This window comes from Corvus brachyrhynchos, unplaced genomic scaffold, assembly GCF_000691975.1.
Source record: "Corvus brachyrhynchos isolate BGI_N302 unplaced genomic scaffold, ASM69197v1 scaffold66, whole genome shotgun sequence".
Lineage (NCBI taxonomy): Eukaryota > Metazoa > Chordata > Aves > Passeriformes > Corvidae > Corvus > Corvus brachyrhynchos.
The window spans coordinates 86,247-99,294 of record NW_008238440.1 but is presented as its reverse complement, the minus strand read 5'-3'; the positions used below and the strand labels follow the sequence as shown (position 1 = coordinate 99,294).

The 13,048-nt window shown below is 45.0% G+C and overlaps 2 protein-coding genes across 2 annotated transcripts in view; both read left to right on the top strand.

Moving 5' to 3' along the window:
* MCU (mitochondrial calcium uniporter) overlaps positions 1 to 4,938 on the top strand; it is a 16,573-nt gene extending 11,635 nt beyond the window's left edge. Inside the window, exons 8-10 of the mRNA XM_017736548.1 lie at positions 1 to 166; positions 1,709 to 1,825; positions 2,974 to 4,938. Coding sequence (XP_017592037.1) covers positions 1 to 166; positions 1,709 to 1,825; positions 2,974 to 3,051 — 361 coding nt within the window. The 3' untranslated portion in view covers positions 3,052 to 4,938. The remainder of the gene's footprint in view (positions 167 to 1,708; positions 1,826 to 2,973) is intronic.
* A 278-nt stretch (positions 4,939 to 5,216) lies between these two features.
* OIT3 (oncoprotein induced transcript 3) overlaps positions 5,217 to 13,048 on the top strand; it is a 26,136-nt gene continuing 18,304 nt past the window's right edge. Inside the window, exons 1-2 of the mRNA XM_008635508.2 lie at positions 5,217 to 10,000; positions 13,009 to 13,045. Coding sequence (XP_008633730.2) covers positions 9,937 to 10,000; positions 13,009 to 13,045 — 101 coding nt within the window. The 5' untranslated portion in view covers positions 5,217 to 9,936. The remainder of the gene's footprint in view (positions 10,001 to 13,008; positions 13,046 to 13,048) is intronic.

The following is a 13,048-nucleotide window of genomic DNA, read 5'->3' as shown; positions in this document are numbered from 1 at the left end:
AACCTTCGTGTTGTGGGGAGGCCTGGCCTACATGGCCACTCAGTTTGGGATTCTGGCCCGCCTCACCTGGTGGGAATATTCTTGGGACATTATGGAACCAGTCACCTATTTCATCACCTATGGTAGTGCCATGGCAATGTATGCTTATTTCGTAATGACCCGCCAGGTAGGACTTGTTGTGCTGATATTGACGCTTCACTAGAAGACTTTCTCTGGGCTCTGCTCCCTAGAAAAATAGCCAAGTTGTGCCTGTTAGAAGCTGCTTTGCCCCTTCCTTATCCTGTTGGAACCCAGATGCCACTTGATTAATTTGTGCTGGCCAGGGAGGTGGTATGTGGCTGTGGGGTATTCTGGTGGTGGTCCTGGCTGGTTGTCTTACCAGAAATGCTTTTCTGTGTTTGGTGACTGACTGCTGTAGCCAAACAGATTCATCTGCTGGCAGATATGGTCAGTACAGACAGGTATGGCTGCGTGAGGTACCTTCTGAGCTTCAAGGAAACCCATCCCTCTCACATGCCCATGTTGGCCTTTTTAAAGACACCAAAGATCAGGCATCTTGTTGGAAATGCTTTTGTTTAGGCCTTTCACAGATCTGGCCTCCTGTCCAGATGAAGAATCTGTCTCTGGATCCTTGTAATTGTGAGAGATTCTCTACAGATTTTCTAGTGCAGGGTTTGTCTCACCACTTCCTAACCCCACCTAAATAAAGAGGAAGGGAGGGCTCAAAGTGTCCCTACTGTCACAGGGCCATCAGAACAGATGCTGCAGGTGTTCCAGCATGGTGTCCCAGGGGTCTGTCAGCTGCATCATTTCAGGGGTGGTGTTTATAGCTTTTTCCCCTCCTTTTCTCCCCACAAACTTGTCAGTACAAAATACGTTAATTCTTGTTCTCTCTGCATGGAAGGATTCACACCCTGGGGACAGGAATAAGGTGATAGTAACTCACTGCTGGAGTGTAACAAATGGGTAGAGAAGCAAATATCTGACTTGCTGGGTCTGGCTGGGATGGAGTTAATGTTCTTCAGAGAAGCTGGTGTGGTGCGGTGTTTGGCGTTTGTGACCAAGACAGCCTTGATAACATATGAGTGCTTTTGCTGTTGCTGAGCAGTGCTGGTACAGCATCAAGGCCTTCTCTGGATTTTGTTCTTCCCTGGTTTGCCCCCTCCTAACCCCCCACTTCCCACCTCTGGCAATAGGATGGGGGTGGGTGAGGTGTTGTGAGGGAACACATCTGGGACACCTGCCCTGAACTGACCAAACTGATATTCCATACCATATAATGTCACCTTCTGTAATAAATTGGGAGAGAGTTTCTCCAAAGCAGCTGTTGCTCAGAGTCTGGCTGAGCATTGGTCTGCTGGCAGGAGGTGGTGAGTGGTTGCTTCTGCATCACTCCTACGTTGTTGTGGGGTTTTTTTTCCTCAGTTATTAAACTGTCTTTAACTTTATAGTATTGTTTTTCTTGTTGCTTTCCTACCTTTGGATTCTCTTCTCTCTCCCATCCAGCTGTGGGGCAGTGAGTGACTGGGTGGGGGTTTAGCTGCTGGCAGGGATCACCCACCACTGTGCAAGCTTGGACCAGGCTTGTGCCTTCTGTCAGAAACTGGTCATTCTCCCAAACGCACCTGAGACGTACTGTGCTGTGGCATCTTGTGTTGCCTCCCTGCTGTAGCTTTATTCCTATTTTCTCTCCTTTTTCTCTCTTCAGGAATATGTTTATCCAGATGCTAGAGACAGACAATACTTACTATTTTTCCATAAAGGAGCCAAAAAGACACGATTTGATCTAGAGAAATACAATCAACTCAAGGATGCAATTGCTCAGGTAACAAGAATTTTTCCAGAAACAAGATAAAGAAATTACTGCTTGCTAGCTCTTCAATACTATTAATAGACACACCTCAAGCAAGAATGAATGTATTTTAAGTTTTCAGCCCATTTTCTTGTCACAGCCCCACTGCAGTCACTGATTTGGCTTTGATATTCCCAGGAACAGAATAGAACTGCTGGATGCGTAAATCAACGTGAAACCTGTATCAGTCTTTAAGGGCCTTTCAGACACTGCTAGCAAGTCTTGAGTTGCTTCAGACGCTTTATGCCTCAGAGGAGCCTAATTCAAGATTTCTTTTTTCCTCAGCTCCTACACACCAGATGGATTTAGTGAGAAAAAAAGACTTGCATTCATTCAGTTCAGGACTTCCTGACATAGCACTTCAGTGCAGTCCTGGAAAATAATGTTCAGAAAATGTGGCTGTATTGTTAAAGTCAGTGGGGGCAGATTTCTCAGACTCTGGAGACAGATGCTTTTGACAGATTATCCACATTGTGGGATCTGTTCAGCAAAGGACTTGGATAGAGATACTTCCTTGTGTTTCTCAGAGCCTTATTGCAGAAGGATGGTGTGAGCAGAAAAAGCGGAGTTACCACATTGTTTTTTGCTGCTCTCTATCATCCTTTATTCCCAGGCTCTAGAAATGACAGTGTAAGATATCCAGACGAGTTCCACCCCTGCCTTGGAGAGAAGGAACTGCATAAGGAAGGAGCCATAGATCTTTCTGTGGTTTCTTATGCCATGCTGAATACAGATGCCATTGGATGGCCCTATTTTCCTGAAGCTTTTCTTCTAGAATCAACCATCCCTAATAATCTAGTTGGGATATTGCTTTGTGTTGGCTTTTTGCTGGCTTTTTTTTTTTTTTTTTTTTTTTAATATTCCAGTGAGTTTACAGGGATCCAAATCTTCCCTACCAAATTCCTTTAAGTGGCTGCATGCAGGCAAGTTCAGAGAAATACAGCTGAGAATGGTTTTCCCAAGTATGAGCCTGCAACTTTGTTTTACTCTTTGGAAAATTTCCTGCAGGACAGGGAGAAAACAAGGAAATGTGTGTGGGAAAGTTTTCCTTTCTCTAAAGGGAAATGGTATTGGGGGAAGTTGTTTTGGCTTGTGCTTTATAACGTGCCTTTTACTTTTAGGCAGAATTGGACCTTAAGAGGCTTCGAGACCCACTGCAAGTTCATCTGCCCATCCAGCAAATTTCTGAAAAGGACTGATCAGCAAAGAAGCTCTGAACCCCAGCAAAAAGCCTGTTCATAGCTCTTGCCTTTTTTAATTAAAGCATTGCAGGTGGAAGCTGGGACATGGTGTGGGGGGTGGAGGGTTTTTACCTTTAATCAAGACAAAGGACTGTGAAGGGGGGAAATATCTCAAATCTGAAGATGGGACATTGTGGAATGTTAGTTCTGAAAAGGGCTTGGCAAATAGTCACATTTTAAAAATTTTCAGAATGGTGATTGTGTACAAATACAGGATTGGGGGGGGTTCATGAAAAGAATGTAATGCTGGGGTGTAGGGGTGTCTTCTTCCAGCTTTGCAGGGTCTGCCTCTTGAAAAGACACCAGCAGCCTGCTTAGCTTTTTAAATTTTCCTTTACCTGATTCTGATCTCTCTCTCTCTCTCTCAAAAAACAACAAAAGGAGAAAAAAAAAAAAAAGAACAAAGAATCCAAGCCACCTGGAGCTCTGGCTGGTGATCAGAACTTGCACTCCACCACCATTAACACGCACACTTCTGGTCAGACCCTGGTCTCTTTTATAAAGTTACTACAAGACTGCTTTCTACTGGAAAACCGTGAGCTTCCCCTTCCCAGCCCATCCCCTGTGCTCCACTGACTTCCTCCTTTGCTTATTTGTAGCACAGATTGGTTGTAGCCAAGTGAGAGAAGGAATGAGTTTTCTTCTGGACATTTGATAATCAATATTTTGGATTATTCTATAATACCTATATGAACTTTGTGTCCCAATGCCCTTGAGCTCCTTCTAGAAATCCATGGCAGCATTGCATGAGCGGTTTTTTTATATTCAGTCTTAAGGGAGGGAGGTTCCCCTCTTCCTACCCCAAATCTGATAGCCACCTGGACTATGGAATTATGAAGGCTTAAGGGATTACAGAACTGTTGCTGGAATCATGACTCCTGCTTTTAAGTGAACAGTTTTGGAACATGGGATAATGAAACTTGGTATTCGACTGTTTGTGTAATGGGATAGAAGGTTTCACATATTGTCAAGGCATTTCCCTTGCCCAGAGGCTTTTTGGGAGCCTGGGGATCTTACAGTGCAGGATACAGAACTGCTTTGGTTCTGTAGCACTGTCCCCTGCTTAAGTAGCTTTAAGTGAACTTGGTGTCCCCAGGTCAGAATTTCTTAGGGAGTGGCTAATGAAATCTCTTGTTCTTAGCTAAAAAGAAATAAAGGAAGGAAGGTCAACCCATTACCCTCTCTCCTAGGCAAGGCTGGCTGCTTTCTAAGCAGATAAAACATCTCTTCACTCAAAGCAGGTCAGTCTGGTTCAGCACCCTGCTGATAAATGCTGTGGAGACAAGATGAAGGTGGGAGAAGGACACTAAGCTTTACATACCGAAAGGCTGGCTGCTTTTTTTTGATGGTTCACTACTACTCCTCACTGTGTCATGGAAAGAGGCTTCTGTTTTTTTTGGGGAACCATGTTTTAAAAATATAGGAAAGAAAATAATTCAGTATTAACTAGATGCCAGGTGCCTTGCAGATGTGGAAACACAGCTGAGATTGCTGCCTCTTCTCACTCAGTGGCATGTTGGACCGAATGGGTGCATGTTTCTAGTTTTATTTTTTCCCTTCCCCTTTTCCTCTGTCTTTCCATTTAATTACATCGTGTGATTATTTTTTATCTGTTTTATCCTGTTTGTGTGATGAGTTTTAAAGGGAAAAAAAATGAACACAATCCTGTAGCTGAATCCTTGGTGTGTGTTTGGGATGAGGGAGGGAGCATGGAGAAAAGTCCTTCTTTAAAAAAAAAAAGAACAAAAAAAAACCTGAACATGTGTAAAATCCTGTATCATTTATGAAATATGTATAAAAGAGCAATGTACTTCTGGAACAATAAATAACTATTCAATTTTTGAATCAGTGCTCTTGAATAGTGTTGTTTTCCCTAGGTGAGAAAAGAATATTCCCTGTGTGGCATCTCTCTCCTGAGTTTCCTCCATTTCTTTTTGTTTAGGTTGTGTCTTCTTGACTGACCTTACCTCCCCGAGGCCGTGGTGATGCAGATAATAGCTTTCCTGAAGAAGCCTGGATGGAGATCTGGCTGCTAGGCCTGGCTGCCTAACACAGGGATCTTGGGAGCAGTTGAGGTGGTGAGGTAGAGGTAGAGAACTTGGTCTAGCAAAGATTTTCCTTTGGCCAGCATAGTAACAGGACAAGGATACATACGGGCGGGTAATGCCCAGCAACCTAAAAGTGGTACCTGTGGTGTCAGTGTGTTTCTGTACTGCATTCAAGTGCTGTTCTGGAGAAAAACTGGAGTTTCAGGCTTCAGTTCCTTTCTCTCTGGGCCGTTGAATGGTTTGATTTGTCGTGGTGACATATGATTTGTTCATTAACTTTGGGAATCAGCAGAGCGTGCTTTGCCCTACCAAGATGGGTTATCAGGATGAGGTGTTTGGTGCAGGTTTCTACCATGCCCATAGACTGCTTAAAAAAATTTTCATCCATGATTAGCTAGTTTCTGAAACAGCCAACTCTTGTGTTTTTCAAAGCTGGAGGGGAAGGGCTGGAAGCTGTTTGTTGTCACCTCCCTTTAGTCACTACTGACAGACTTTCCTCCAAGCAACCCTTAGTCTGCTGCTGGCCCCACATGAGCTGCTGCCACCCTTAGGCAAATTGTTTGGCTCAGTTGCATGAGAATTCGTCCATTTTGGTATCCAGGAGACTTCATGACATCTTAGCACCGTAATCTCTATTTTAAAAGCAAGAAGATGCTGTTACAAAACTGTTCCTGCACATGCTTTAATGTTGTTCCAGAGAAGATGTGGGTAACAAAAGTAAAAAGTGTCTATGCTTGTGCCCCGAAATCCACAAGCCTCCCACTCAGGTCTCAGTGCCTTGGAATGCTAACACTGAAGGGAAGGGTGGGGTTTGTTTGCTCTCCTGATCCACACCGTTGTATCTCAACATCAACACACTCTCCTGCAACAGCTACTTCCCTTTTGGGAGCCAGGCAGGTAATAGGGTCCTGTCGTCGTGGCAGCACTTGAAGAGCTGGCAGTGCTGCCTGAATCTTAATGTGGCACTGCACTCTTCAGCTCCGGTGAGGGATGAGCAGCAGGGTGCATTGCACTGCTTGGGTGCTGCTTTTTCTACCAATTTTGTTATTCTTTTGTTTAATCTCTTCTGTGAGGGAGCTTTTAAATAAATGTATGACCAGTTTAAAGTTTCCTGGAGAACTGCATTGTTCCCTTCGCCACACCCCTGAGGCTCTACTTTGCAGGCTCCTCCAGGGAATGTGTTCATGGCTCCTCTTTCCTGAAGAGCAAAGAAGAAACCAGCCCTCTCTCTTTCCCCCTGTAACCCTTCCTGCCTGGCAGGCAGCAGTGATGATCACCTTGCTGCAAGTTCTTACGCTTCCATATTGGCTTTAAGAGGGTTTGCATGACGCTCTGGAGCTGCTGTTGGCTGTCAGACCATGGCACTGAGCCAGCCATGTGAAGCTGGCCAAGCTGCCCTGTCTGAGCCAGTGGACCAATTTCTCTGATATCTCCTGGGTTTTTTTGTGTGTGTGGAGTTATAAATGCAAGCTTCTTTCCTCTGTGTCCCATTGTATGGCTTCATTTTCACACAGGAAGGAGATTTTTATATCTTAAGTAGTATTCTACCCTATCCCGAGAGATTCTAATTATTCCTTTTAAAAAAATCCATCAGGCTTATTTTCTATACTGACATTAAAGGGGTGAAAAGTAAAATGCAGTAGTGAAATTTAGACTTGCAGTGCACCTAAGCCCTGAAGTAGGGGGAGCAGCTGCTCTTAGTCTGTGCTGCTGTGGCTCTGAGGGCTTTTAAAAAATGAGTTCTACTCCTCTTTCTGCCTCTGACAAGTTTTGCAGTTACTGGTGTGCTGTCTGTGCTCTAATTCCTCCATCTGAAGAAAATGGAGGAGTGTGGAAAATACGCTGGGTTCTGTAGGACCTGTGGAAAAACACTCTCAAAACATCAAATTCTGTGTCCCAGTGCTCCACTGAGGCAAAGGAAATAACTGCTACTCTTAACTAGGAGTGATGTACTTGCCTGGTTTTAATGACTTCTTGATACTTTACTTGTGTTGAGCTTGCTCATACTTCACTCAGCTTGTGCTCCCTCCCTGCTCTCCGCAGCCCTTCCCGCTGGCACTGAGTCCTGGAACAAGCTGTTTACAGCACCAAAGGCTATCTCAAAGACCTTGACTTCAGTGCAATCCATCTCAGCTGCCTGTCAGGGCTTATTGTGAATGTACATCCTCCAATCAATCCTGGACGGGGAGCCTGTCCTGTGTGCAGGGTTCTCCTCCCTCTCTGTGGCAGGAAGTGCTGATTAGCTCTTCCTCCTTCTAGGCAGGCTGCAGGCTTCTGCACCCACAGTTGTGCTTCACACACCTCCCAGGCACTGGTGTGTCCTGAGAGGTGGCTCTGACAAAGCCAAGATCGCTTCAGCAAACACCAAAGCATTTTTATTCATCAGTCCACTACAAACTGCACGAGGCTTTCCAGTCCAGCCAGTGCTTTGGAGAATTTGAGTTCCTTGTGTGAGCATGGTAAAGCCCTGCGGAGATCTCTGGGAGGGACAAGAAGGGTGGTTGCCACCTGCAAAACCAGCATTCTTTCTTGTGTTAAGAACAGATACACACTGGCTTTGTAGCAGGTTTAGAAAATTCCTCTTGAGTACCAAACTAAAGTCCCTGCCCTCTATTTTAATTTTGCCTTTCCTCTTCATGTCTTTTAAACTGGTGACTTCTTTTAAGAGGTAGTAACTTGAGCCTGATTCTTTTTGGGGTGTTGGGTTCATCAAGCTCTGGGGTGCAATTGTGGAGGCCAGGAAAAACATATTTGCTGGAGAGTGCAAGTCTTACAAAATGCCCTAATGGAATTGTGTGTCTACTAGAGCATCTCCTTGCAGGGAAGTCTTCTGTTTGGGTTTTTTCCCTCCCTTTGTCCCCCAGACTAACTTTACAGCTTCTGGAGCTGTGAATATCACCCACATTAACTTGCCTCTGGTCATTCTTCCTAGAAACATTTAGAGGCAGCACACTGTCCTAGTCATCTCTGGGAATGCTGGGGCATCTCATGCTTTAATCCATTTTTGAGAACTTGATAGGGCCTGTAGGTGACACCTTTGAGGCTCCAATTTGTGATGCTGCAGTTCATTCCTCTGTGTTAACTGTCAGCTGTCAGTCACTTATGTGTACCTGTCAAAACATTGTTACAGCAGGCTTACGTAGCAGCTACAAAACAAAAGCAGCTGGGGATCAGATGGTTCATGTACACACCTGTGACACAGAGCATTCCATTCAGGCTTGTCAGTTTTATTTAGCTGGGATCATAAGTGTGAATCAGCCTCTCAATGAAAGTGGCAAAATAGAAATTCTGGTGGCTTGCTGTACTATTCTGTGTTCAATTTTAGTTTCTCTTCTGGGAATTCACATAATCACCTCTAGAGGGTTATCTGCCTTGATAGCTTTGTGTAGTGGATCCGTTCTCCTTTCCTGTTGTTGGAAAAACCTTTCTGGTACTGCACAGCTGTCAGCACAATAGAACTGCAAGAATTTTTTTTTTTTTTTTTTTCCTTATGGGAGTAATAACAGTAATTTATTTGGAGGTTTTTTGTTGTTCCCTAGAGTTGTTCACCACTGAAAAAAGACTTCTGTGCTGGGGTGGAGCAGAGCAGCATATTGCACTTTGCTCCCAGGGACACACCCCAGCAGAGAGAGGCCATTGAGAATTTTCTGTAATGTGCAATCCCTACAAGACAGACAAGCACCCAACTCCCTGTCTTGTGCAAATTCAACATTGTAAATAATGGAGCTACTTTTTTCCTGCTGGGATTTGAAGCTTGGTGTAGTTTCTTAGGCTAGCCTGCTGCAAAAATGCAAGATACCAAGGGAATGGGAAAATGCCCATACTTGCCTGATGGTGTGTGATTATTGTAGGCTTAGCTACACTCATTGCTGATGGAGAGCTCTTACACTAAGAGCTGGTGGGAAGAACCCTTTCTGGGTTTGCTGTAGTAGAGAACAGATTTCGGTGTACCACATCTAGAGCTTGTGGTTGTCACTTGCAACTCAGTCCAGTTTGGTTTGAACCAGTCAGGAGAGGTTCTCAACTACTTGGTTTTGCATCAAAATTAATTCTGTAATGCTGGACCTAGTTTGTTTTTTAAAGAGAAGAGTTTGTATGACTGCTGCAGAAAAGTGTCTTTACTTGCCTTGTTTGATAATGTCGCTGCAGTGGTCAGGTTGTGTGACCAGGAGTGGCAAGGGTCCCTGCGTAGCCTAGGAAGAGCTTGTTTCCCTGTGGGACACCAGTCTTTCAGTTTGACTGATGTTCCCATTGTAGCTCTGCTCCAAGCACTCCTCTGCAATCTGTGCTCGGAAGGATCAGTCCTGCTCCTTTGACCTCTCTTTCCTGCAGTTAAGGCTCCTTAGCCGCTGTTTTCTGCCTGGAGGGAGCCATGGAGTATGGCTTGTGGAAGGAGCAGAGATAACAAGCACCCATCTGTTCTTCTTTTCCATCCCTTTGGGATGTCCGGGTGTCCCTGGTTAGAATTCTTCTCTGGATAAGATAGTGGAGGTGTCACTGTGGGGCAGGTGCCAGAAAACAATAGCAGGTCAAGTCCAAAAAACAAGATTGATCAGTGAGTACGTCCCTGCTGTCAGTAAGGGGCAGAGCTGCTCTGGGAAGGTCAAGGCTGGAGCTGTACCCCACATCCCTTTGGCCTCTTCCTCTGATTAACTTCCAGGGGAGCAATCACACTTGCTCCTCTGGAAGCCTGGAGTCAGAAGCTCCGCTGAGAGGAAGGCTGCGGGAGCCACAGCCTGCACCAGAGCTTTCAAGCCTCTGTCCCTGAGTGGTGGCTCTTCCTTGGCTGAGTGGGATGTTCCAGTACTTGTTTTTCTGTATCTACTTTGTCATCCAGCTCCAGCCAGTGTCTTCAATGGGTGAGTAAAGAGGCATTGCCTTATTTCTGTTTGCTATCTCTAAGGTTCATGCTGAGCCTTGGTATTCTTAAGTGGAAGACTGGAAGGTGGGAGAAATACCCCATCTCTTTGAAGGTGATGTGAAATTCCTTCCGGTTGGAAAGATCCTTCTGTTAGAGAGTGTGAAGTCTCCCATATTGGGAGAATCTCTATTGCCAAGGCACTGTGGGATTCTCCTCTCTTTGGAGGGCAGACTCTATGAGTAGAATTATGCTACCTTTTCACCTGCTTCCTTGACAAATCTGAGCTGAATCTAGTGCTATAATGCAGTGCTGCTCCCTTCGTTGCTTAGCTGTGCTGGAGCAGAGACCTCCAATTACACAGGATTAATGGCTGCAGAATGGGGTGCTCACCAATGCTTGCTGGAGCCTGATTTGTCACCCAGTGTATCTGCTACCATGTCAGCCAGAGAACTAATGGTACCATCAAACTTACAAATGGAAAAGCTTTGCTTCATAGCTAATGCTTGTCAGCCTGAATTGCTCAGGCCACGCAAGAAGTATTGGGGAGGAAAAAAAATTGAGCCAAGAAAAATGAAAAATAGGGATCTGGAGACAGTTATTCATCTCGTGCAAACCCCCAAGCTTGTTGTTTGGGGAGAGGAGGTGAGAGGCTGATCAGTTGCTTCTCTGTTTTTGTGGAATTTTTTTTTCTTAAAAACTCAATTCAATTAAAATGAAAAAACCGTGCTGCCAAAGACTGCTTGGTGTCTGCAGGGAGGCTGGTGTGAGGCAGCACTGGCAGTCCAAAGGTGGCTGTGAGGATCTGCAGTGTTCCAAAGAGCACTGTCTGCTTTTTCTGCTTGTTTGCCTCCCCCTCACTCCTGCCAGAAGCTCTCAGGGGAATGTAAGATGTGAGGGAATGCTACCTCAACTCCCCTGACGTGCCTTCTTCCAGCTCCCTCTGAGCTGCTGCATGTTCATCTCACTAAATTTTGTCTTTAAACTATCTCCTGGATGTTTAGGAGACAGCGTCATCTCCCTAGATGAGCATTCCCAGAGTCTGTCTACAAGGGATATTTCATAATTACGTGAAAGCTAATGAGAGTGTTGGTATTTTTAGTGCTGCCCAGCTGGGAAGCTGACAGGGTATTCCCGCTTCACCTCATTTGGCTTTTAACAACATGGAAACCTTTTCATCTTAGTCAGTGACTCACCCTAAGGCCACACCAAATCCTCTTGTGGAAACCAAGGGAATTACACTGAGGGAAGCCTGAAGGAAGCTCTGTTCAGGACCCGTCTTTTCCTTTCGGGAGAAGTCAAACCAGCTTTTGGAGGATGGGATTTACAGCGCTGCTGCTGTCTGTGGGTGAGGGCAGGCAAACAGAGGCAGGTGAAAGGGAGAACTCACAAGGGAATGCCTGGTGAATCCCATCAGAGATTCCCTGCTGCATTCCCCTCTCTGCTGCTCAGGAGAACTAGGCTGGTTGTGGTGGCAGTGAATTAGCTCCTCTGCATATCTTTGAATTGTGGCACTAGAGATTACTTCATAACCCAGATCCACATTCCCTGTGCCAGCTCTGCAGCACTCCTGACTCTGGCAGCTGCTCCTACCTTTTATGCTGGATTTGAGACCAAGCAAAATGTGTCTGTGGCTGAGGAAGGCATAAGAGATGTTATATTTGTGAGATATTTCTATGAGATAGCACATCTGTGGGACAGATGTTTACGGAGGACACAGCTAAATAAGAGTGACTTTGAAGTCCATTCTCTGAAGCACTCGTAGTTCCCACTTTAAAGTCAGTGAAACAAATCAAAATAATGAACCAGGATCATTTGTGTTTCTAATAGGAAGAGCACAGTATTCCTCCCTCACCCAAAGTCCATCACTCTGTTGTCAAAACAAAACAGCACAGCTTTAGAACTTCCAAATAAATGTGCTGTGGAAAGTTGAGGCTGTTGCAGTCCAAGATGCATTTTATCAGAGTGATTGGTTTTATTAACCTAATTTTAGGAAATGGTAGTCAATTTTCCTTACTCAGGGCAGTATTAGCTTTCCTTTTGCTTAATAGGGAATTGCTTGTCAGGGATAAGTGTGCTTAATCAGGTGTTAAATGTAAGGGAAAATGGAACCTCTGGACTTACAGTGAGGTAGCTGCCAAATGAGGGTTAATTAGGAGGAGACTGAAAATTTAATGAACACTTAAATTCTTCGTTTATGTTTTCCCTATGGTACTCTCATGTTTTAACTATTTGCAGAAGGTTCAGAAAGGCCTCTGAAAAGGGACGCACTCCTTGAGCATGAAGGAATCACAAGCATCACACTTGCCAGGAAGTCCGTGTATGTTTGTGTCTTGCCCCCACAAACACTTCACAAACTGCTGATCTCCTGTGCAGATCAGCAGGGTTTGTGGGCTTGCAAGAAACACAGCTGTGTAAAGGGTTGAACATTTTGCTCCCCAGAAGGTCCCAATTCAGACCTTCGTGCCTCTACATTTTAAGATAACGAATAAAAAGGTTTGGCAGCTCAGCTGTGAGGGCTGACTCTGGCTGTGCATGGGTTTTAAAAGAGGCTGCATAACCTGTTTGAGATACAGTCCTTTGTTCCAAGGCAGCTGGGAGAGTTACCAGTGACTTCAGGAGGGGCTTGCAGGTGCTCAGTTAGTAGTTGAACAAAGGGTTATTGTCCTGGGCTAGATCCAGTGTTCCCAGGGTGTATGTCCTATGGCAAAATCACTACCTGGACCTTAGATTTGCTCATATCTTGTTTTTTTCCCCCCTATCAGCTAAACAGCAAGTCAGACTGTTGCATAATGTTGTGAGAGCTCTGTTAATTTACTTGTTCCTCCAAGACGAGCTGTCAGAATTTTCCACAAGGCAATGAGTTTGCTGCTATCACCTTTTCTCCGCAGGGACCTCTCTCTGTCACAATGGTTCTGTTAAGTCAGGGATGGAGAAAAAAATGCTTTTGTAATTATCAGTAAACACCTTGGTTTGATATCTACCAGCTGCTCTCTGTGTGTGTCGCAGCCCTGGACCCCTGCTCTGCCTACATCAGCCTGAACGAGCC